The sequence below is a fragment of the Podarcis raffonei genome, chromosome 2, assembly GCF_027172205.1.
Source record: "Podarcis raffonei isolate rPodRaf1 chromosome 2, rPodRaf1.pri, whole genome shotgun sequence".
Classification (NCBI taxonomy): domain Eukaryota; kingdom Metazoa; phylum Chordata; class Lepidosauria; order Squamata; family Lacertidae; genus Podarcis; species Podarcis raffonei.
The window spans coordinates 45,041,702-45,065,158 of record NC_070603.1 but is presented as its reverse complement, the minus strand read 5'-3'; the positions used below and the strand labels follow the sequence as shown (position 1 = coordinate 45,065,158).

The window sequence follows — 23,457 nt, the reverse complement described above, 5'->3', positions numbered from 1 at the left end:
CCTTTTTTATAATACTGGTTCACACACTTTTAATGTTGGATTTTTGTATACTGCTTAGAGATTTTTAAAATATTTAATTGGTTTAGAAATGCTTTTACATAACTTAAAACAAAGTATCTTTAAACACCTGCACCAGGTTCCTAATTCCCTGGCATTTTGAAAACCACACAAAATACAAAGTCAGTGCAGCACTGTCGATGTACCCACATATGCCATTTCCCACGAAAGACTCAGAGTACCAAAGAATTCAGCTGCCTCTACATGTTGTGATTTTTTAAGATTCCTAGAATGTTGAGATGCAGAGCTGAAAAGCTTTTACTTATCTGGTAATCAATTTACTCTGAGTTCAGCCATGCTAAGGAAGGCCTAAGCTTCGAGGGTGCAATGGGAGCCTGCCACCCCAAGCACCAAAGTAGTTATGGTGGATCATGCTTTGCTAGCTTACCCACCTCAATTCCCATGGTCATATAATACTCCCATTAAATGGTCCATTGCATTTTTAAGTCAAGTTTATTTTCCAGTTTCCTCTAAAATGAGAACAGGCAGTCAAGCTTGCTCCCATCCATTTGATCATACAATGGGATACAGTTTTACCTTGGTTTTCGAACAGTTTAGTTCTCCCAACGTTTCGGCTCCCAAACGCAGCAAACCTGGAAGTGAGTGTTCTGGTTTGCGAACTATTTTGGAAGCCAAACATCCAACGGGGCTTTTGATTGGCTTCAGGAAGCTCCTGCAGCCAATCAGAAGCCGCGCTTTGGTTTCTGAATATTTTGAAAGTCGAACAGACTTCTGGAACGGATTCTGTTCAACTTCCAAGGTACGATTGTACTTTTGAAAAAAGAAAACCCAACAACAGTTCAATGAACAGCAGTTGGGAATACAGGAAGCTGCCGTATACTGAGTCAGACTATTGGCCCATCTAGCTCAGGACTGTCTACACTGACAGACAGTGGCTCTCTAGAATTTCAGAGAGATCTTCCAACTCAACCTGGGGATACTGGGGAACGAACCTAGTACTTTCTCCATGCAAAAATGATGCTCTCCTATTGAGTCACAGTCCTTCCCTTAGGAGAATTTTGTCTCTGCCATAGACTGCTCTATATACACACATACACATACTTTGGACCATATATGCTATGATAAGACTGACACTCCAGGGGACTAGAATGTATATATATGCTCAGAAAGCATAGGGGGGCATATTTTTCAACTGCCACATCTCTATTCCAATCCCTGTTTGTGAGACAGTATCTTCATTCTGGACCCATTTCACAACCTTAAGCAGGAGATTTTCAAGATGCTTCTTAGTTTCCCTTGCAGAACTTGAAATTGTCCCCTGCTGAAAATTCCCCAGCATAAATGAAAGTGGCAGCCTGATAGACGAAAAACAGCAAACTACTTTCCCTTACAGTTTATTTACATACTTCCCATTAGCACGGATGGCCTTAGTGCTGCAAGAATGTCAGTCTCTGTGTCATCATAGCACCTGACTTAGGACTCCAGCCAGAATGGCTGGAGACATGATCCAAGGAGAAGTCAGAGTGGAAGAGAAACAAAAAGTGACCCAAGTTTAATTTAGCTAGCTGGTTAAGTGAGGAGAAGGGATGTAAGGTGTAGATCACTTTTGGGATGTTCCAAGATGTTAAGTAACAGGATTAGGGCAGAAACAAGTGGGAACACCAAATTCTGCCTCTTCCAACCCCACCACAAGCCTCTCAACCACACAATTTCTGTAGAAGAGAGGCTGCTGGAAGGGGAGGAGTTCCAGCAGATAAGGGGTGGGAAAGGGCAAGCACGGAATGGTACAGAGGGGATATCAGTGGGAGCCAGTCCATAGGGGTTTCATTTTGCACTGGGTGGCTTGTAGGGCTCCAGTAGCAGACTTGAAAAGGTGTTGACTTTATCAGCCCCTCGCACTTCATGGGGCAAGAGTGGCAGCTTTACAATGTGAAAGTCTTCATAGAGGTCTTCCATCTGGAGGAGGAAAAGAAAGACAAATCAAAAGGAGCACCTAACAATTACAAACTTCTCATTGGGAATCAAGATGGAAGAATCTCAGCAGCAGTTCCCTGCTTGGTTGGAAAGTGTGCTCTGTTGACTTTGGAGGACCCTCTTCGCAACAGCACTAGGAAAAGTAATCCTCTTGCAGTCTAATGGCAATCTTAAACTAACTTTGAACAGCTTTACTGCTGGGCCCTTGGAAGACCTGGTACAGATTAACCATCCCTTGGTTTACCGAGTGAAGAAAGGAAGGACATAGGGAAAAGGCACAAGTGGCAGAAAGAAAAACAGAGTACAGAGTACTGAAGAGGCAATAGGACAACTGGAGTGGGAAATGGAGGTTTTGGCCCAAGAAAAATGTGTAAAACATCCCCACAGCTTTTCAGGCTGAGTAATGAATGAAGAGATGGCAAGGGTGGAAGTCACAGAAAAAGGATACCATGATTAGAAAGGGGTGGATGGATGCAAAGGCTGCAAAGATCATTCAAAGGGAAAGAAAAGGAGAGTGTAGAAAAAGCAAAATGGAATACAGAAGAAGCAGAAGCAACAAAATGGCAGAGAAAAGTGAAGCCTGTCTGTGGAGGCATTGGGGAAGGTCTGCATATTTTCCCTGTACAAAAACTACTCAAAACTACTATTAAAACATTCCCTTTCATTTTCAAAGAATAATAATAGTGAGGTTGGACTGAACAGAGATAAAAGTTATAGAAGAGAAAAATTCCACATTTCCACCGGAAGGCCAGATTCCACAAAGAGCAGCACATATGGAGGAGACCCGCTTCCTGCCTTCTTCAGCAACCCAGTTGCCGGACCCATTTCTTAAACTGCCAGTGGCTACTGTTCACCTGGATATTTGCACCCCTCTAGAAAAGCTAAACACTTGCCGTGGCAATGGTAAGGGGAATGCTGGGAGACAGGAATTCTGAAGCTGAAGGTAAAAGTAGAATAGCAACCTTCAACCATTCAGAAGTTTAAAATAATATTGACCAAAGGGCTGGGGGTTATAAAGTTAGGTATGCAACTCAGAGTACATGGGGCAGGGCCGTAGCTCAGTGGCAGAGCATATACTTCATATATGCCGTATCTCTCAGGTTCAATCTCCAGCACCTTCAATTAAAAGGATCAGGTAGCAGGTCATGAGAAAAGACCCCTCCCAGAGACCTTAACAGTCCATGTAGACAATATTAGGACCAGACAAGATGGACCAGTGGGCTAAATCAATATAAAGCAGATCCATAGGCTTAGATTGGTGCCTGACTGCTGCCACTTCCCCAAAACGGACACTGAAAAATCTGAAGAGTCTCTAGCCATACCTGGTCAAGGTATTTGGACTGGATTTTGTGCCGGGCCTCACACATCTTGCAGGGCTTCTCTGGGTCAGGGAAGACTAACTGATTGACTATGATATTGTGGGTGTCGATCTTGCACTTGGCCAACTCCTGGATGAGCCGCTCTGTTTCATACAGGGACAGGAACTCGGCAATACAAACACAGATGAATGTTGTTTGTTCCTGGGGAGGGGATAAAGTGCCATTAGTTAAACAATTCAAATAAAATTGTAGGAGCTGGTCTCCCATCCCTGGGAGTTACCTGTGTGCTGCTGTCTCCCCCACAGTCCCTGTTTCCACCTTAAATTCTCAGCTTCTACATTCCTTCCACCACCATGATTTTTTTTAGAGGAATAAGGCCAGAGGGCAAAGCAACAAAAGCTGTTGCCCCTCAGGAAGCAATATGGCCACTTGTCCTCAGGTTAGCTGCCACCTGAACACCTGTTCACATAGTCCACACCATATGTCACATCTATCTCTGGGTAAAGGGGATCAGCCATTACAATCCCATCTTTTCCAGTTAAGTTCAGAAGGCACACAGATCACGTCTACAGAATCTGGAACTATCCTTTCACCAGCATGGTTGAGAAGAATGGCTACTGTAGGGCACTTGGGCAGCTGGTAATTTCCTTGCTTATCTAGGATAGGCACAGAAAAAGGAGACACAGCACTTATGCACCCTGCCTTGTTTCTTAGCTCATATAATAAAAAATAATAGTAATAATAATAATAATAAATTTTTATTTGTACCCCGTCCTCCCCAGCCGGAGCCGGGCTCAGAGCGGCTAACATCATATAAATAATACAATATGCATAAAAACAAGCAATCAATTGATTAAAATGCATCCCAAAATTAATTCAAATAAATTAAAATTAAAATTGGACAAATGACAATCCTCAGGTTAAAATTGAAAGCGGTTAATACTCGCCAGGACCAACTGTTTCCACTGATATTATAGGGACCTGTGAGCAGGCTGGGAAACCTCCTTCGTGCTTGTTCTTATACAAAGAGAAAGTGAGTCAGATTGAACCCTGACCAAAGGCCTCGTGGAACAGCTCCATCTTGCAGGCCCTGTGGAAGGATGTCAAATCTCGCAGGGCCCTGGTCTCTTGTGAGAGCGTCCCACCAGGCCGGGGCCACAGCCAAAAAGGCCCTGGCTCTGGTCGAGACCAGTCTAATCTCCCTGGGGCCCGGAATCTTCAGGGTGTTGCTATTTACAGATCGTAAGGTCCTCTGTGGGACATACCAGGAGAGATGGTCCCGTAGGTACGAGGGTCCTAGGCCGTATAGGGCTTTAAGGGTTAAAACCAGCACCTTAAACCTGATCCTGTACTCCACCGGGAGCCAGTGCAGCTCCACCAGGAGCCAGAGAAAGGGGGAAAGCACCCAAAGAGGCTGCTAGCCCCCATATTCTTTCAGTTCCTCCACTTGCTAGAAGGACAGAAAGGAACGAAAAGTGACCAGAATATGTTTATGAGGCTGCCTCTTCTTCCAGCCTTAAGAGTTTTAGCTTAAAGGCAGGAGCAACACATAGCACACAGGTAGGAATTCAACGCAGCTCTATGGCAAATGTTTTGCCAGCTCAAGCATTTCAGCCTGCCAGACAGAACAATCCCCTCTCTCTTCACCCCATGTGCAATTCTGGGGCTGCAAAGGGGGTGGAGCCCTGTTGAATTAGGGCAAATATTTGTGAGGGCTTCCACTTGTGGGACTTCCTAGCTGAATCCTGCCCCCAGTGTCCAGTAGAAGACTAGAAATTCACCTGGCCATTTAAGGCAATCGCTCACTTGAGGTGACCAGCAAACTGGCTAGCTGCATGGTTAAATTATTTGTCTCTGCCCACCGATTGCTGCTAGACTTGGTCACAATACTTTGCCTAAGGAACACCCACACTCGCATAATTAATAGCAAAATGGACAATTAAATGCAGAAACCCAGCCTTTAACTACTCTAACATGCAAACAATACAAAGGACAAGGCTGACATGCCCACCTCAGTGCCCTACAAATAGCTCCCTAAAGTCATGTCCCATCCCGTTTCCTTCAAAACCCTTGCCCATCTTTACAAGATACATTCCAAGCAATTAGAATCAGGGTGGGTGGCAGGCAAAAGTCCTGACAATTATAGCCACACCTGGATTTGCAAATAATGTTTTCAAAAGTTAAGGAACGCTTCTATTACTAGAGATGCCTGCTGGCCTATTCTATCCTTCAGTCAAAACATGAAGATCCAATGCAGCATTCCTGCATCAAATAACTCATCTGTTGTCGACAACTCCCTACCTGCCCATATGGCCAGTGGTGAAAGTTTGTTCAGCTAACAGTTGGGAGACAAAGCTTTATTATTATTATTCCTCTAAGCTAGAAAAAAATGTGAGCTGATGGGACCCCGCTACCCCCACTTCTCATTTTGTCCCGATTTTTACTTCACTTCCTTTATTAAATGTTATAAAGTTTAATTTTTTAAAAAAATACTCTGAGCAAGAGTCTAGTAAGAAAGTGTAATGTTCACAGGGGTATAACTAGAGCAGTTTACAACACAATGAGATTTGCAACATTTTTGCAAGAGAAACACAATGTTCTTCTATGCCTTTAGGGCAAAAAGAGAGCCAGGAGGCATGCAATCCCTTCATTCCTGCTCCTTTACCATATCAGCTGTTATAGCAGCCGTGGAGCACATTGGTCACATAAGAATGCACAAGAACCAGTGTAGTAATAGCATGCAATAGCTTCCACTAGCTGAGATTCACAAGTTGAACAACTGTTTAAGATTTATGTTTCTATCTCTTTAGGTTTCCCGCTGAAACTACAGCCAATACTCAGCAACCCAAAGTCAGAAAACAAAGCACAAACCCTGCAAAAAAAGAAATACCACCAAGGTGACTGACTGGCTTAGACATATTAGTTGGTCTCCCAGGATCTGAATGAAGCAGACTGTGGGCTTAATAAAGAATAAACTAATATGCTAATACAGTCGTACCTTGGAAGTCGAACGGAATCCGTTCCGGAAGTCCGTTTGATTTTCAAAATGTACTGGAATCAAGGTATGGCTTCCGATTGGCGGCAGGAAGCTCTGGCAGCCAATCAGAAGCCGTGACGGACGTTTGGGTTCCAAAGAACGTTCGCAAACTGGAACAATCATTTCTGGGTTTGCAGAGTTTGGGAGCCAAAACGTTAATCTCACAAGGCGTTCGACCTCCTAGGTATGACTGTACCAAAGTTGAACTCCTCACCCCCCACCAATTCCAAAAATCACTCCAGCCAGTGCCAGCTGTTTCCTGTCAGTGTAAATGTACATTAGCAGAGGAGCTGCCATGAATGGAAAACACTTGCAAAATGTAGACTTGTCAGTGCTATGGAGGATTGTGTATGTGACATGCTCCTCCCCCCTCAGAGGGTCCTCCTGATCCAGCCCCAATCCAAGTTGGGTCAGAAATTCCCCATTTCAGGTCTCATTCTTTTCGGCACGTAGCAACTTCACTATAACTGGAAGATTCTATTTTCAAATTGATTGCTGCTACAATTGGAAAGATCAGGAAAAGTATCTGGGTGCCCTGACCTGGTTTGAACATTATATTAGAACTATGGTTTAATCAAAATATGCAGCATGCATATTTATTGCTGCACACCTTCCCTGCTCCTGCTGCAAAATAAGCCAAAACCTAGGTTATTGTGACATCTGAACTTTGGAGGCAAGCAAACTACACGCCAAATAGACAATGACAGTAAATAAGGATTACCAAGCGATAACCCTGCTCTGCAAATAAAACTTAAGTTTACTACATTTGCTTGCAGTCATCCACAGACTCCCCCTACTGTCAAAATTGTATTATAAGCTCCTTGCAGGAAGAGCCAAGATTTGTGAGCTTGAGTGCTCAATCTTAAAGAGAGAGCATATGTGCTGTTGGAATAATGGAAACCTGGTTGAATGGAGATAACCAGTGAGATGTGGTTATCTTAGAATTCAAATTCCATAAGGAGGACAGGAAAGGGTATACTGGAAGTTGCCATGCTCTGCACATTAAAGAGGGCATAGAGTCCAAAAAGCCGGAAATCCCCCACAGAATAGTTGTGGGTGGCAACACAGAAGCCCCTAGATTAATTTAGCACTGGAGACATACTATCATATATGATAATATCATTTACATCTTCAAATATGTAAAGGGCTGTCACATGGAAGATGGAGCAATGGATTCAAGTTACAAGAAAGCAGATTCCGACTAAACATCAGGAAGAACTTTCCATTGGAAGGTGGTGGGCTCACTGGCTGAGGAAGAGGAGTGGGGGGGGGAGTGCCCCGCCCCTGGCAGTGTGATCCCAGTGGGGTGCCATCGCGGCTGCCCCCCTGCCTGTGCAGGCAGCGTGCCCCGCCCCATCTGCTCTCCGCCCCCTGGTGCCGGAGCATGAAGCTCCGCCTCTGGGTGGACTCTCCTTCATTGGAGGTTTTAAAACAGAGGTTGGACAGTCATCTGTCATGGATACTTTAGCAGAAATTCCTGCATTGCAGGAGTTTGAACTGGATGACTCTCGGGATCCCTTCCAGCTCTACAATTCTATGATTCTACAAATACAAAGGATGAGATTATGTAGTAATGGGTGAACTCTGTTTCTTTGTTTGTTACCTTCTTGTCATGACTGGAACACAAATATGCCCAGCCTGTGCGAGAGAAACTGAAGTCACCCTAGCAGGGAACATGGTTTGTTGCTGACTTGCTGATCATGACTTATTAGAGAGCAACAAACCATGATTCCTGGTTCAGATGTAAGAAGGAAGCAAAGTCTTCAATCTGATTATCATGCGCACAGAATGGAAGAAAGTCTGGCTCATCATTACATGCAAACATGGCCCCTGTCTAGATTTAAACAACATTCATTTTGACCTGACCTGACCTTGTTGCTGTTTCATGGAATGAACTAAGCAGAAATTGATCTCTAGCTACTTCCAAACATTAACCAGCTACATTTCAGTGTTCTTTTTCATTACTTGATAGAATATTATGCTATGAGAGAAGTCATCTTTAGCCTAATCATTCTAACAAACTAATATCATCTGGAAGACTGCAACTATTGAAATGAATATTACATTTGAGAAGACAATTTAAAAAGTTTTGCAAAATTATAAAAAACAAGTATATAAATATAGTTAACTGAATTAATTAATGTTAAATCTAATGAAGCGGTCACAAATGTAAGCATGTTTCATCTTACTATACATTCCAAATTCACCTTTGCTAAGGGTGAAGCATCACCCCCCCCAAACCCCTCATCTTTGCAGAATACTTGCCGGATCCTTGAACTGCTCACTGACTGAGCGGATGACAGGGAGAGTCTCCTCTAGCTTGGAGGCCAGCTGGTCAGCATTCATGTCTCCCAGGCCAAGCATGTTGCACATCTAGTGAACAACACAGAGGGAGTTGCAATGAGAGATTTCTATTAACAGACGACAAGTCACCCCTACATGTCCTGCAAGCAACAGAGGAGGGCATAAGCAAAACCTGCTTATCAGCTCAACTCAGAGTGACAAAGCCCAATACTCCAAGAGCAATAAGTGCTACTGTGTCCTGCAAGCAACCCAACAAATCAAATCGATTATTTCATGTTGCACCTGAGTGTTGCAAGAATAATACTGGGGTCCATGCAAAAGCTTGCAAAGTGCCACATGGTGGAAATTTTAAAAAAGATGTCTGGCATGGTCTTTTTTTCCAGGAACACCTCATTTTTCTGGCTCCTCTCCCATTTTACCTGTGATATGAAGGGACTGATCTGGTTCTTTATCTGCATCAAGCGGCCTAGCCCCCGCTCCACGATGGTGGGGAAATTGAGCAACCGTAGTGTGTGCCCAGTGGGTGCTGTGTCAAACACTACCACGGAGAAATTCATCCCTTTCACCAACCTGTGCAGGCCAGAGAAATAACCATCAGCTGGAGCAGTTATAAATAGTCACCTCTTTCTTTATACTGACCTTCCCCAGCATACATATACACTCTAAGGTTCACTTAATCATAGAATCATAGAGTTGGAATAGACCACAAGGGCCATCGAGTCCAACCCCCTGCCAAGCAGGAAACACCATCAGAGCACTCCTGACATATGGTTGTCAAGCCTCTGCTTAAAGACCTCCAAAGAAGGAGACTCCACCACACTCCGTGGCAGCAAATTCCACTGTCGAACAGCTCTTACTGTCAGGAAGTTCTTCCTAATGTTTAGGTAGAATCTTCTTTCTTGTAGTTTGGATCCATTGCTCCGTGTCCGCTTCTCTGGAGCAGCAGAAAACAACCTTTCTCCCTCCTCTATATGACATCCTTTTATATATTTGAACATGGCTATCATATCACCCCTTAACCTCCTCTTCTCCAGGCTAAACATGCCCAGCTCCCTTAGCCGTTCCTCATAAGGCATCGTTTCCAGGCCTTTGACCATTTTGGTTGCCCTCCTCTGGACACGTTCCAGTTTGTCAGTGTCCTTCTTCAACTGTGGTGCCCAGAACTGGACACAGGACTCCAGGTGAGGTCTGACCAGAGCAGAATACAGTGGCACTATTACTTCCCTTGATCTAGATGCTATACTCCTATTGATGCAGCCCAGAATTGCATTGGCTTTTTTAGCTGCCGCGTCACACTGTTGGCTCGTGTCAAGTTTGTGGTCAACCAAGACTCCTAGATCCTTTTCACATGTACTGCTCTCAAGCCAGGTGTCACCCATCTTGTATTTGTGCCTCTCATTTTTTTTGCCCAAGTGCAATACTTTACATTTCTCCCTGTTAAAGTTCATCTTGTTTGTTTTGGCCCAGTTCTCTAATCTGTCAAGGTCGTTTTGAAGTGTGATCCTGTCCTCTGGGGTGTTAGCCACCCCTCCTAGTTTGGTGTCATCTGCAAATTTGATCAGGATGCCCTTGAGTCCATCATCCAAGTCGTTGATAAAGATGTTGAATAAGACTGGGCCCAAAACAGAACCCTGTGGCACCCCACTAGTCACTCTTCTAATGCTAGTGCTTTCTTTGCTCTGTGAACGAAAACTGTGTATGTGTAATCCATGTTGTGCAACAACAGATGTTATGGAACTGTGGTGCACAAATTTGTCCAGTGCAATAAATGATGCATAAATCACAAAAGGTTGAATCCAACATTAGCCATACTCAGATTAGAGTCATTGAAATTAATGGTCATGGCTAATTTAGGTGAGCCTACTTATTTAAACAACAACTGAAGTCAGCCCCGTACAGTATTCAAAATTCCCATTGTTCTAGGCACATTTTGCGACAGGGAATTTCATTAGGGTGAGCAGTTTCTGAGCTCTGGGCACAATACTACGCCTAAGATTTCAGATTAAAACTACAGAGTAGAAGGAAAGGAGGACCTTTTTCTGCCTCCCCACTTCCAGCTACTCTTTGAAGACTGGAGAAGAGACCCCCTTAAGAATATTAGAGGGATGGGCAGGGGAAGGACTAGATCATGTGAAAAATGAACATAATACTTTAGCTGCAGTTCATTCATTTTCAGATTTGTATTTCTGTTATTTAAAAAGTGTAGTATTATTATTATTTATTTTCTATACCGCCCTATACCCGAAGGTATCACACATTCTGTTGTTGTGCCCATAACCTAGGTTTAAGGTACCATTTAGCTCCCAGCTTTCGTATCTCTGTTTCTAACACTGGCCCTGTATAGTAAAGTATTTAATGTTTTATTACGCTTTTATATTTGTTGGAAGCCACCCAGAGTGGCTGGGGTAACCCAAGTCAGATGGACAGCATATAAATAAATAAATTAAATTATTATTATTATTAATATTATTACTGGGAGCCTACTTAGTTGGATACAAACCACAAATAATATAATAACCTTGGGCAAAGCATACTCAGTTACTATGCTGGACTATCCTAATGGCTAAACCATTAGGATTGGGATACCTCTGGCTAACCCAAACTTCATAATGGTGAACACAGTAAAATACCTTTGAAGTCTGGTCTTCTGCTTCTCAACCCAAAAACCGCTTTGAGGTTTGTTTGTTTTTTAACCCACAATCAAGTGGTGTATAAATTTTATGAAATAATAAATAAATAAATAAATAAGCCTCCCACAGGCTTGAGAAGGTTAGAAGGCTTGATGATCCAGGCCACAGTTCTTACCGCATAACTTCTGCGTAGCTCATGGCCTCATCAATGCCAGGAAAGGCACTCATAGCCTCTTGCATCATCTTCTTGCCCATACTCAGCATGTTATCCTCCTCAAAGAACTCATCTGGAAGTTCAGCCACACCTAGGCTGGGATCAATCTCCTGAGAAATAAACAGAAGGATCAGCACCACTTTTCATAAAACAAAAGCAGAGTCATTCAGCCATTCGAAAAGAAACATGATGTTTAAAACAGAGCTAAAACTCCAGATTTGTAGAACAATTCTTTCAATGTCCAGTCAAAGAGGCTTTCAAACTAATGTTCATCATGTCGACTCACAGTTAAAAGTAACACCACAAATAACTGATTTCTTTGTAATCTGAGGCTATTTTTATGCTTGTCGTTGGGGAAAACATGGAGGAAAAAGAAAATAACCTCAAGATGTTTGAAAATGTAAATCCAGTAAAAGGCATACAATCAGCACTATTTGTTGTCAACATTGGACAATATAGGGTACTTCCCTAAATTTAGGGTACTTCCGGGTTTTGCCACTTGCGCATGCACAGACACGCAAAACGATGTCATGCACCTGCGCAGAAGCGGCGAATCGCAACCCGCGCATGCGCAGACTTGCCGCTGCGGGTTGAGTTCTTTTCATGTTGTGAATGGGCCTCCAGAACGGATCCAGTTCGCAACCAGAAATACCACTATGTAGTAATTGCATATAAAATCCTTTTTAAAAAAGGTCGGGGAGATTTCCCTGACATTTGTCTTCCCTGAAGATTATGATAAATGTTGGTTTGAAAAGAAACAAATAATTAGGGTGTTCTCATAGCCCAGTGTGAATTCCTGTGGACATTACAACTTCCCACACAGACTTAGTGCTAACCTGCAACTTACAGATACAAAGTGTCATATGCAGAGGGTTTTGTTTTGGAAGCATTTATTTGTATGTGTCAATGTATTGTCACATGTTATGCTGATCACAGGTTATTTGATAGAAAATATTTTTTCAACTGTTTCTACTAAAGGCTGCTATAAGTTTGATACTTGCCCATGAAACACTAGCTGTTTATGTCTATTGCTGCTGATGGAATTTATTTTGTTCATAATTTTATAGAATGCAAGTCTGAGTTACAGATAAATTCTCGAGGTTACAAACCACTACATTAGTCACATCTCTTAAAACACAAAAGAAGCAGTTAAACAAAATACACCATCATCTCCTCACAGTCCAAGACACAGACATTTTGGAGGAAAACTTCAGTTGATTTACTTGCCTTATTGCTACATATCATAATCTATCCAGTGTGAAAGAGCAAGATCAGAAAAAAAGAATGTTTTCACCTCCTGCCTGATGTTTTCCTATATGTAGTAAGAACCATATTTTTTTGCTCAATACTACCTAATCCCTTCAGAAGAACACTCACCATGGCAAAAAGGTTATCATAGCCCTTTACTTTGGTGGGGACTTTTGAAAATTTCTGGTCGAAAGCATCTGATATGTTATGAGCAGGATCGGTGGAGATGATGAGGACACTCTCCCGCACTTTGGACAGCTGCACAGCCAGGCTGCAGCTAGATTCAGGAAGTAAATTAATGTGCAGTTAATAACATCGCAAAAGGAAATACATACAAACATAGAACATAAGCTCTTCAGCTATCACAGTTTTAATACGTCTGTTTGGATTTGTCCACCCTAAGAGATTATGATCCAAAGACTTCCAACTTTGCTCCTCCATGGAGGTGCTTACTTGTCACAGACAAGCAGCTATTCAGAAGCAGCCAAATCAGCACATTAGCTTAGCAAAACAGCTCACTCCTGAGTAAGTGTGCACAGAATGACAGCTTTAGCTATTTAACTTGTGATACCCCCTCTTTCAAGACAGGTTACCCCCCCCCAAAAAAAAACAGGCCACATAATATATTAATTAGTTTATTATGAGTTATCACAAAGTAAATCTAGAATATATACTGAAAGCCCAGACTTTAAAAGGTTTAACCCTAGACATCAAAATCCAACACACACCCCAGCCAAATTTTAATAGCCTCTAATACTTGTGTTCTACGTTCTGATCTACAGTTTAAAAAATCTCCATGAAAAAAGGCATCGCACAATGGAAAACCTACCACTACAAGGTTATTCCACAACAGCAAGGCTACTATAATCAAGAAGGTATTGTTGGCAGAGTTGCACAAGGAAGTAGGCAAGCTATAATTTAAGTTAATCCAAGCCATTGAGGGGTTTACAAAATAAAGCTATACTTGGAAGGCAGTGAGGGTTCAGTCCAAGTACTAGAACAATTACATTCTTCAGAATATGTCTGAAAATGCATTCTGCTCTAAATGAAGCTTTCAGTCATCAAGGACAACCACACATAAAAGCAGCTTCAAATACTTAGCCTTGAGATTAAGAAGGCGTAAATGAAGATTGTCAAAATATGAATCTGAAAAAGGAAGGTATCCAACCCCTATGCTTCTACTCAGTTTCATTCAGTCACGCATCTGAAGCAGGGTGCCTCAAATCCCATATTTACATACAGTGGCATGAAGGTGCATACAATTCGCTTGCCTAATAAGACACTATTCTCCATAGCTTAATGAGATGCGGACGTTCAACAGGTAGAGCTTTTGCCAGCAGGGGTTCAGCGGTACGAAAGCTGCGCTTGCTGGGTTTCTGCCTGTCACACAGCTCCTGAAAAGGCACAGCAGCAACTGCCAAGGAGAGAGAAAGGCGGAGGCAGCAATGTCTGCCATCCCTCCCAACGACATCTCCCCGACCAACTCACCTGCAGGTGGTCTTGCCAACGCCACCCTTCCCTCCGACGAAAATCCATTTCAGGCTCCGCTGCTCGATGATGTTGCTCAATGTCGGCTCCAGCGGCTCCACGTCAGGTGCGTCCTCGAACTCATCCGCCTCAGCCGCCAAGCCAGATGCCGCCGCCGCCGCCATCTTGAAACCAAAATCACGTGACAAGATGCAGAGCTACACCATCTTGTAGGGAGATTCAGATTGGTTGTCCCCGCTTAGCGCCTTCCCTCATTAACAGGAAGCAAGGCGCGCAAGTACTCTTCCCGCCCTCGGCTTGCTCTTCAGATCCTTCAATCACACAAGGTGCTCAAACCGGTGCGTCACAAAAAGGTTGAGTAACACAGTAATCGCACCCCTTCCTAGTTGGCTGATATGGTCTTGCCCACCCTTGTCTTATCTCAGCCTATTGGCCGGCAGCTTCCTTTCTTGATTGGCTCCTGAACCCCTTTCTGAAGGAGCTCCCACCCACCCCAAACGCCCGCCTCCCGCTGTTTCTGATTGGTAAAATGCTCACTCCATCATCGATTTCCCCGAGGGCTGTGGCCCGTTGTCTTTTTTGATTGGCTCAAAAGGCCTGTCAGTAACCCGCTGGGCGGACGCGCCCGGTCGGTCTGCGATACTTCTCCTTTTTTTTGACGTGCGTGGGCAGCCTAGCAACGTCGCCTCTCCCGTCGTGCTTTGCGGCGCCGGCGTCGTCACCGCTCCCCACCGTGCTCCAGGGCGCGTACGCTCAAGGCAGGGAGGGCGGCGCAAGATGGCGGCGGCGCAAGGCAGGGGCCCAGGCTCCGAGGCGGCCGGGCCGGGCGGAGTGAACGTGTTCGCCAACGACGGCTCCTTCCTAGAGCTCTTCAAGCGGCGCATGGAAGAGGCCGCCGCCGCGGGAGGGAGGAGCGGACCGGGAGCGGGGAAAGCGGGGGCCGAAAAGCAGAGAGAGACCGAGTCTCGGCCGGAGCCGCCCGGGGAACAGGAGCCGCCGGAAAAGAAGCGGAGCGGGAGCGCCCTCAGCTTCGTAAGGGATCCGGGCCCTGACACCCCCTCCTCCCCTTTCCCTTGGCTTACTCCTCTTCGCTTTCTGCCTCCGCCCTCCCCAGACCCCAAAGGACCGAGGCGCTGGCTGGCGCCTTCTGCCTGCCAGTTTTCATCTCCTTTCCTGACATGGTCGCGTGTGTCCTTAATAGGTGCTTGGCAGGCAAAAGTTCAACGGGTGAAGCACTTCCTCACCCCTGTAAAATGTTCTCTCTTCCCCTCCCCCCAGTATTTCTGTGACGGTAACGGAATAATGTTACTAGGAGCACTGTTAAATTCTCTTCCTCCTCCGAGCTCTCGACAAAGGTTTTCAAAGCTCACTTTAATTCACGTTATAAATTTAAGTCCGATGGGCATGAATATTTAGTGCTGATCCCCCTGGCCCTGGTAATATATAGCATAAGCGTATGCAGCAAGCAATTTTTAAAAATGTCTGTTGACAGTGGTTGCATACTACAGTCAATATCTGTCATTGCTGTGCAAGTTAATGTTTTACTGGGTTTGTTCATATTGATTGTGGACTTGAAAGTAGGCAGTTCTGGAATACTTCTGTAAGTGCTGTCCCCAATAAATGTTGGGAGGCTATTTTTACTTAACTGGTCCTGATCTCAGTCTAAACATAATTGCTCAAAAACTCATTAATTTCAATGTGCCTTATTTCCAAGTGGGTGAACTTCAAGTTCCAAGCTTGCCTTTTGGGGTTCTTAATAATCCTGCCCCATGACAGAACAAATCAAAGCCATTCAGTAGCCACAGCCAAAATACTCCAAGAAAATTATGACATTTTTTAAATAAAAAAACCTACTGAATCTTAACTTGGGACAGGTAAAAGTGCAAGGTGCAAAATAAATAATTGGAGAAACATTCTCTTTTCTGCCTCCTTCTGAGAAACTAAAAGTGTCAATCCTGATGTGTGTAATATAGATTCAATTTGGAAGTAGTAGATCTAGAAGGCCATCCTGTGAACTGCAAGTAAAATACCACAACATAATGCTTTGATTTAGCTGTGTTTTGGAGAACCATCTGATAGAGGCTGATACAGGCATTATATGAAAACAAAGGAACTGAGGTGTATTAAGATAAACTAGGCCTTTTTTCTTAAAGCAAACCAGGAGTTTCCCCTGCTTTAAACAGCTGTTGCAAGTAAAAGGGGCTTTGGTCTAGCATATGGAAGTTTTTCTGCATAGATAGTATCATGCTTAAAACAGAATGAAATCTGTTCAACATCCATATTGGTGTGATAATTCTGAAGTAAGCTGCTATTTGGTTCGCAGCTGGATAGAGAAGAATGCAAATGTGACTGTATTCTCTATTGGTTTAGCATTAATAACATAGCCTGTTATAGAAAAGGGGAGGCTACTCAGAATAGAATAACAACAAGCTGCTCTGTGTTTACTAAAAAATAAGCTGTTGAGTTCAGTGGGAATTAATACCAGGTTATTGTGTATGGAATTGCAGCCTAAGAGTAACAAAATTAGTATTTTTTCCCTTTCAGTCTTATGAAACCTGGAGTCTCTAGATAGAGGATTCTTGGAGATGGAGCATACGTTTGGGCATATGGCATTACTGGCGCTATGAATAGGAAGAGCATAAGGGGCATGTACTGCAGGAATTTCATGATGTGAGCAGGGTGCTGATAGTGGACATTGAAACCCTGCTCTCGTTCCTTCATTTCCTTAGTTTTTAGCAGAAGGACCCCATCTGTTTTCAAGCTTGTTTTTTTCAAAATGAAAGCTGACATTTCATATCTTAAGCCTCAAGCTGCTCTTAGAAATCCATTTTTTGTTTTATGGAGATTATACAGATTTATAGAATGACAGTAGCACACAGCCCCTCCCTAGACAGGAATAAGACTGACTCTGCCAACTTGATTGTCCTTGTAATTATTAGGAAATCAAACAGTTTCATGTATGTTGTGATGTTTTAGGGGAATGTGAGTGGAAGTTCAGTGTTGATCCTATTTTCTAATGGACATTGAGCCTGGAAAGCATTCAGAATACTTCATTTTTTTATAAAATGTGTCTTTTAATGTTTGGGCTAATCTGTACAGATGTATTGGTAAACACTGCTAAGGTGCCCTTTTACCCTCCTAGCACAACGGTGTAGGTAACGCTCGGCAGCTCTGTACTGACTGACAGGTGTGATGGCGAGCTAAGATGATCTAATTGAAGGACTCCCTATACCGTTATATAGTGGGCAACATTCCCCTTGCAGCTCCCAGGCTCGTATAACGGTTGCAGTCTTCTGTCCCTTCACCCAGGTGGGCAAGCGGAGAGGGGGCAGCAAGCTAGCCCTGAAGACAGGAGTGGTAGCCAAGAAACAAAAGACAGAGGATGAGGTAAGTTAGCATGAACCTCATTTATGTCAGCTTGACAGCCCATGGGGCAGCAATGCTTTTGCTTCCATTTCAGCAGGAATGGAAGTTGAAGCTAATATTCTTCTCCTTCATGCTATCTAAGTTTGGCACTGATGTTGACCTTCCATCTTTAGGGAAATGGCCATCTTTGGAGTGTGAGAAAATTTGTAGGAGAACTGAAGAATGATTTTTGGCCTCTGCTAGAATCTCAGGGGCAGGTTGCTTTAATTTGTGTATGTGAGGGGAGGGAGAGAGAAAGAGACAACCCACAGAAAGAATATGAACTCTGCAATAACGGCAGTGGCAGCCCTTCAATGAAAAACTGCTATATAGGTATACAGGAGCAGCAGAAGAGTACTTTATTTCTTGTTCCTGCTTCAGTTGTGATAATAGCAATGAAGCTGGAAGCTTGTGTTCTTCCTTAGTAGGAAAGGTGCTTGTCAAGTGAACTGAAGAACTGATATTTCCTAGTTAAATGTTACGTTTCCCTGTCTATTTCATTTTTGTAAACAGGGTTGTTTCAAATGCTGCATGTACAGAGTTCCTCTTGCATAATAGGACTCCCATCCTTCTCGCATGCACCTTCAAAATCTGCTGCAGAGGGTCCTTGTGAGGACTGGAAAGGAGAAGATGGGAACGTCTGTTACAGCAGCACTGACTATGACCCAGTGCTTTTAATTCCAATGAGATAATGGCAGATCAAGTACCTGGGGTTATCCTCCCTTTGTCTTCACAATATTATGTGGTAGGTTAGACTAAAGAGATGTTGACTACCCCAGTGTCATACTGTGAGGTTTATAGCTGAGCAAGAATTTGAACCTGGGGCTCCCTACTACAATACAACCCACAGACTCCTAGTTAGATGGTTAGGTTTATGCCATTGTTTTTTGAGAGTTAATGTTTTCTGTATATGGTATGCTTCTGAATAAAATAATTTTTGCCTCTCCTGTTTTGTTTGTAGGTTTTGACAAGTAAAGGTGATGCGTGGGCCAAATATATGGCTGAAGTGAAAAAATACAAAGCCCACCAGTGCAGTGATGATGATAAAACCCGACCTTTGGTGAAATAACTCTCATCTCCAGCTTGGACTTTCTCTGATGTACATAATTATTTAAAACGTCAAAGGAGAGTAGCTCTGCCCCACAGACTGAATGCTGCCACAGCAGCAGGTGACTTGCCATGCTTTTATATCTGGGAATTTAGAGCCTCCTTCATTGATTCATTTATTGTTATCTTCTTTCTTCTGAGAACTAAGAACTTTGACTTAGTTGCAGGATTTTTTAATTTGTAATCCCCAAAATAGTGGAATTGGTCTGATATGTCTTTCCCTGAATCACCAGGCAACATACCATGCCCACAAAATCTTTAGCATTAAACCTTTGCTTAACACTTCCAGTACTCCTCAAGTTTCCACAATGGGATAAGCTAAATGGATCCGTTTTGCCAAATGCGTTATCTGTTTCTGTTGAAGATGAACTTAACATGTGGTCACAATTTCCAAATCCGCATTGCAGACAACAGTAATTCCAGAACACTTTGATGAAAAGGTGACCAGTGCTGAGTTCCTTGGTATGCTTAGTATCTGACAATTCTGTGGGTGCATTTCTGCTTCTGTTTTTTCCTCTCCATTTCACTGTACAATACAGTGTGTTATGTGGTTTTATTCTGAATTCCAATTGCTGCTGCTTAAGCTCATTCCTTGCCTTCTGCTATGCATGCTCCAATTTAGCACTGCGGATTATGTTGTGCCTATCTCTTAGCTAAGAAGGTAGAAACTTGGTCTGCACTTAAACCCAATATTAGGAGAAAAATTGGCTAAAATTACAACAAACGTGCTCTGGGTCAAATGGAATTTCCAGATATCATGATTCTAGCCTTTGACTAGCCCCTCTGTTCCAGTCCTGGGCTTTGTGGCCAGAGTTCTTTGAGAAAGGCTGTTTGTCTAGCAGTTGTTTGCTGTGTGCATGGGAGCCTATGTTTCTCTTTTTTTATTCTCCATTTAGACTCCTTATACTTTCAGTGAAGTAGTGTACTAAAGCTGAAACTCAGATAGTTTCTGCAGTGATGTGAGTTCTGTCACAGAGTAACTGGGGATGACAACTTCATAGAAAGGCCTCAGGTACATTCTTAGCAGTTGGAATGTCAAGAAATGAGAATACAAACAAGACCTTTTCTAGGATAATTTATAGCCCCCAATTTTTGTGTTGAGGGTGCAGTTGGGCTTATGTTTGAATCTTACTCCATTTGTGCCATTTCCTTTTCATGGAACAGGCGCTTTGTGTCAGAGAACAGATATGAAATACCCAACTTCTGCTCAATGCAAAACATACTTGCAGAAGATTTTTAAGCTGAAGGAAAACCAGCTGAAGTTTTATATTCTCATCTAGGAGAGGCCTAAAGGGTGTGTGTTATGTTATTGAACAGCCTTTAGGCCAAATGTTTTATATATAAATGCCCTCTCTGCAGAAAAGGTCACTGCTTTCTACCAATCAGAACACTCTGATGGTTGTGTAGGACATGGGAAGTGGAGGAAATACTGGATTGAATCCTGTCTGCAACCCCCAAATCTGCTTTGGATGTTTGGGGGAAATCTTAAAGCAGATTTTGGGAGGGAGGTAGAGGCAGGAAAGGGAGTGGAAGTTCCATGGTGTGAGCAGAAGTCATTCTGCTAATACAATGATTCTGTTGGGTACAACCTAACACTCTTGTTTAATTAGTTATGTACACTTGCTGGAATCTCAGCCGACTTGAGTCCTGTTCAGACCTTTATTCAGCAGAAGATCTAGAAGGGGTGTGTACATCTATATGTGTGTAGGCTCTTCAGTGTGATTAGGAAACCTAATCATGTGGCAGAAACTTTCATACATATGACCGTATGCATGTCAAACACTATTTCAGACCTGAATAGGTAGAGATTGGGGAAAGGGCTGGCAGACATCACCACCTGCTGTATTCAGTTTGAGGTAGTGTCTGAAAGGGGCTCGGGGTGGTCATATATGAGACTTTACTGTTTAAAGCCTGAAGCAACTTGGAAGGGTTAAATATTTCACTGGTATCTGGTTACACACCTGTTATAAAGTGGTGGCAGTTTGCTTCCTTGTTCTACACTAGATCAGACTCCTTTATTGCTTTTGACCACAACCTGGCTTAGAGCACTGATAATCATTCTTACTACTAGCTTTTTAAAATAAAATTCTGTTGTGGATATTGATTCGCTAGCTTTGTCTTGTTTCCTTTCTATTTCTTTTTTATGATAAAAGGTATTTTTACTTATACAGGTAGTGACCAGTTTGCGTGTAGTCAATTGAAAAGTGACGGCCAGCAGATGGGTTGTTTTGGACCCAGTAGAGGGTGGAATGGGGACAGGGTGGGCTTATGCGCACTTCTCTGAAGAGTGCAAATGCCAAGAACGCAACCCCTGCGCAAATGGGGAGTTGCCTGTATAACTTATGGCTGGGTAAGTACCTTTCAGAGGTAATCATGCTACTCTGTTGCAGCAAAAACAGTAAACATGTGGCACCTTGAAGACTTAACAAATATATTAGTGGTATGTGCATTTGTGGACTAAAGTACATGATCATATGCAAGAAGTGTTATGTTTCTAATTTTATACACAGACATTGGTAGTGGAGTTAGGAGGATATAAAATGCAAGAGACATTAATTTTTTTGTTAAAAATTACTGTATGTAAAATCAATAGTGACTCATCACTGCTTTGTGAATATTCACTAATGATTTTTATGTATTTAAGTTTTAACATAGGAAATTCTAAAAGGCACAAACTAGACTAACTACACTGCTAATAGTTCTCCCTCTCCTATCACATGCATGTGGAATCCAATGTGATGTAGTGGTTGAGAGTGCTGGACCTGGGGCTTGGAAGATGAACATTCAAATCCCCATTTGACCATGAAGCTCATTGGATGACCATGGGCCAATCACTTTCTTTCAGCTTAACAGGCTACAAGGATAAAATGGGGGAAAGGCAAACTATGTACACTAGAACTCTTCATAGTAAGTACAGGATATAAACATATTTTTTAGCTTAGGATAACTTTATGCATCTGGTGATGGTGTAATTGCACTTTCCTAGGGAACATTTCCAGAGGTCAAGATTCATAGACTGTTCATTCACTATTCTGGAAAATAAGTGGTTAAAGAATGAGCTAATAATAGCTGGGGTATGAAAATATAGCTTCACATTCATTGCGGTTACAACAGTTGCATGATATATTCATCTTTATTTCTAGGTGTTGCTGCTTGTTCTTTTCAAAACACAATGATAGATAACCCATACTGTATATTTTTGTGAACTGTGAAATTTATTTGAAAGTATCATTTCTGCTAGATGTTGTTCTGACCTGGTTATATTGCCCCAGTCAGAACTTTGATCACTTACCTCTTTTCAGTTGCTTGAGGCCCTATACCCAGTTGCCAGCAGAACAACTTTGTTTCCACTCCAGCCAGTCTTCAGGTGTGCATTTGACATCCCTTTGATTGATGCTAGTGGGTGTATCAGGCCAAATGGAACTCAAGGTGCTGTTGCTCACTCCACAGTGAACCATCTTTACATACGAACCTGCCTTATACAGTCAGGCTAGTAGCATGTCTTGTTCAGTACTGTCTGACTGATGGTGGCTCCTCAGAGCTTTGGGCAGAGGGCTTCACCAGTACTTGATACTTTTCATTAGTGTAGTGGTGCTTCCCCAGGAGGATTTTGGGGCAGGAATCTTGGGGCCTATTCAGCAGGAGAGCCCCCAAAGGTAGTACAGCTGGCTTGCCACATTTTTGAATAGGTAAGTAATGTGCTTTACCATCTAAAGAGTGGAGCCCCCATAAGACCATTAAGTTCAGAATCTAAAATTACTTAACTGTCGCACTGGACGCAGGTGGCACTGTGGTCTAAACCACAGAGCCTAGGGCCTGCCAATCAGAAGGTCGGCGGTTCGAATCCCCACGACGGGATGAGCTTCCATTGCTCGGTCCCAGCTCCTGCCAACCTAGCAGTTCGAAAGCACGTCAAAGTGCAAGTAGATAAATAGGTACTGCTCCAGTGGCAAGGTAAACGGCGTTTCTGTGTGCTGCTCTGGTTTGCCAGAAGCAGCTTAGTCATGCTGGCCACATGACCCAGAAGCTGTCTGCGGACAAATGCCAGCTCCCTCGGCCAGTAAAGCGAGATGAGCGCCGCAACCCCAGAGTCGTTCGTGACTGGACTTTACGGTCAGGGGTCCCTTTACCTTTACCATTGAATTAGAGATGCCTCTCCACCTTTGGGGAGACAATATGAGTTTTTAAAAATGTCATCCCTGCCATTATTATTTTTTCTACTCCTACATTCCTCTCTCCCCTGCTATTTGGTGCAAGCATGTGTTGAAAGTATTTCTCACTTTATACTTCAGATGACAGTTGCAAAGGTAAACATGAAACTTGTAGCAAACCAGCTACAAATCAGTCCCTGATGTGACTGCTGGAGAAGCAGCCTTCAGGAACATAGTTTGAATTTTATCTACTGCTCTACTCCATTTCCCATCTCCTGTCATCCCTTTAAGACAACAACTACACTGCTCCTTATTAGTTGTTGCTCTTCCTTCAAGGCAAGAAAGCTCTCTAGGGAACTGGGCTGCAGCTGCTTCCCTGCTCACCACCCTTGGGATCCTGCTATTGAAAAGTGGTTTGTGATGTAGCTTAGAAAGCAGCTGCTGCTATTCCTTTCCTGGGACAATAAGGAAAGAGGAAGGGCCCAAGTCTCAGCATGGACCTTGCAACTCTAAAATTATGCCTGATCAAAAATGGACTAATCACCAAGTCCATCTTTTGCAA

The 23,457-nt window shown here is 43.2% G+C and overlaps 3 protein-coding genes across 3 annotated transcripts in view; 1 reads left to right on the top strand and 2 right to left on the bottom strand.

Moving 5' to 3' along the window:
* The window catches only part of TTC1 (tetratricopeptide repeat domain 1), a 169,839-nt gene extending 165,960 nt beyond the window's left edge, over nucleotides 1–3,879 (bottom strand). The window contains exon 1 of the mRNA XM_053376437.1: nucleotides 3,869–3,879. The gene's annotated coding sequence lies outside the window, so the exon portion shown is untranslated. The remainder of the gene's footprint in view (nucleotides 1–3,868) is intronic.
* Nucleotides 60–14,679, bottom strand: GET3 (guided entry of tail-anchored proteins factor 3, ATPase). The gene is made up of 7 exons (XM_053376432.1): nucleotides 14,233–14,679; nucleotides 12,874–13,021; nucleotides 11,458–11,606; nucleotides 9,072–9,222; nucleotides 8,614–8,721; nucleotides 3,315–3,512; nucleotides 60–1,974 (listed from the first exon to the last, which is right to left on the bottom strand). The coding sequence occupies exons 1-7, from the start codon at nucleotides 14,394–14,396 to the stop codon at nucleotides 1,843–1,845; spliced, it is 1,050 nt and encodes a 349-aa protein (XP_053232407.1). The 5' UTR covers nucleotides 14,397–14,679; the 3' UTR covers nucleotides 60–1,842.
* A 262-nt stretch (nucleotides 14,680–14,941) lies between these two features.
* On the top strand, nucleotides 14,942–20,848 carry TRIR (telomerase RNA component interacting RNase). The gene is made up of 3 exons (XM_053376441.1): nucleotides 14,942–15,264; nucleotides 17,542–17,619; nucleotides 18,599–20,848. Exons 1-3 carry the CDS (start codon nucleotides 15,010–15,012, stop codon nucleotides 18,704–18,706), a joined length of 441 nt encoding a protein of 146 aa, XP_053232416.1. The 5' UTR covers nucleotides 14,942–15,009; the 3' UTR covers nucleotides 18,707–20,848.
* The last annotated feature ends 2,609 nt before the right edge of the window (nucleotides 20,849–23,457 follow it).

Bases quoted from the DNA above. Each gene is read 5' to 3' on its own strand.
- GET3 (XM_053376432.1), bottom strand. From the start codon at position 14,396: ATGGCGGCGGCGGCGGCATCTGGCTTGGCGGCTGAGGCGGATGAGTTC. The intron at 11,607-12,873 runs GTGAGTGTTCTT...TTTATTTCTCAG, and splicing joins ATGATAACCTTTTTGCCATG to GAGATTGATCCCAGCCTAGG. The intron at 3,513-8,613 runs GCAAGTATTCTG...TCCCCTCCCCAG, and splicing joins GTGAGCAGTTCAAGGATCCG to GAACAAACAACATTCATCTG.
- TRIR (XM_053376441.1), top strand. From the start codon at position 15,010: ATGGCGGCGGCGCAAGGCAGGGGCCCAGGCTCCGAGGCGGCCGGGCCG. The intron at 15,265-17,541 runs GTAAGGGATCCG...CCCTTCACCCAG, and splicing joins GCGGGAGCGCCCTCAGCTTC to GTGGGCAAGCGGAGAGGGGG. The intron at 17,620-18,598 runs GTAAGTTAGCAT...TTTTGTTTGTAG, and splicing joins AACAAAAGACAGAGGATGAG to GTTTTGACAAGTAAAGGTGA.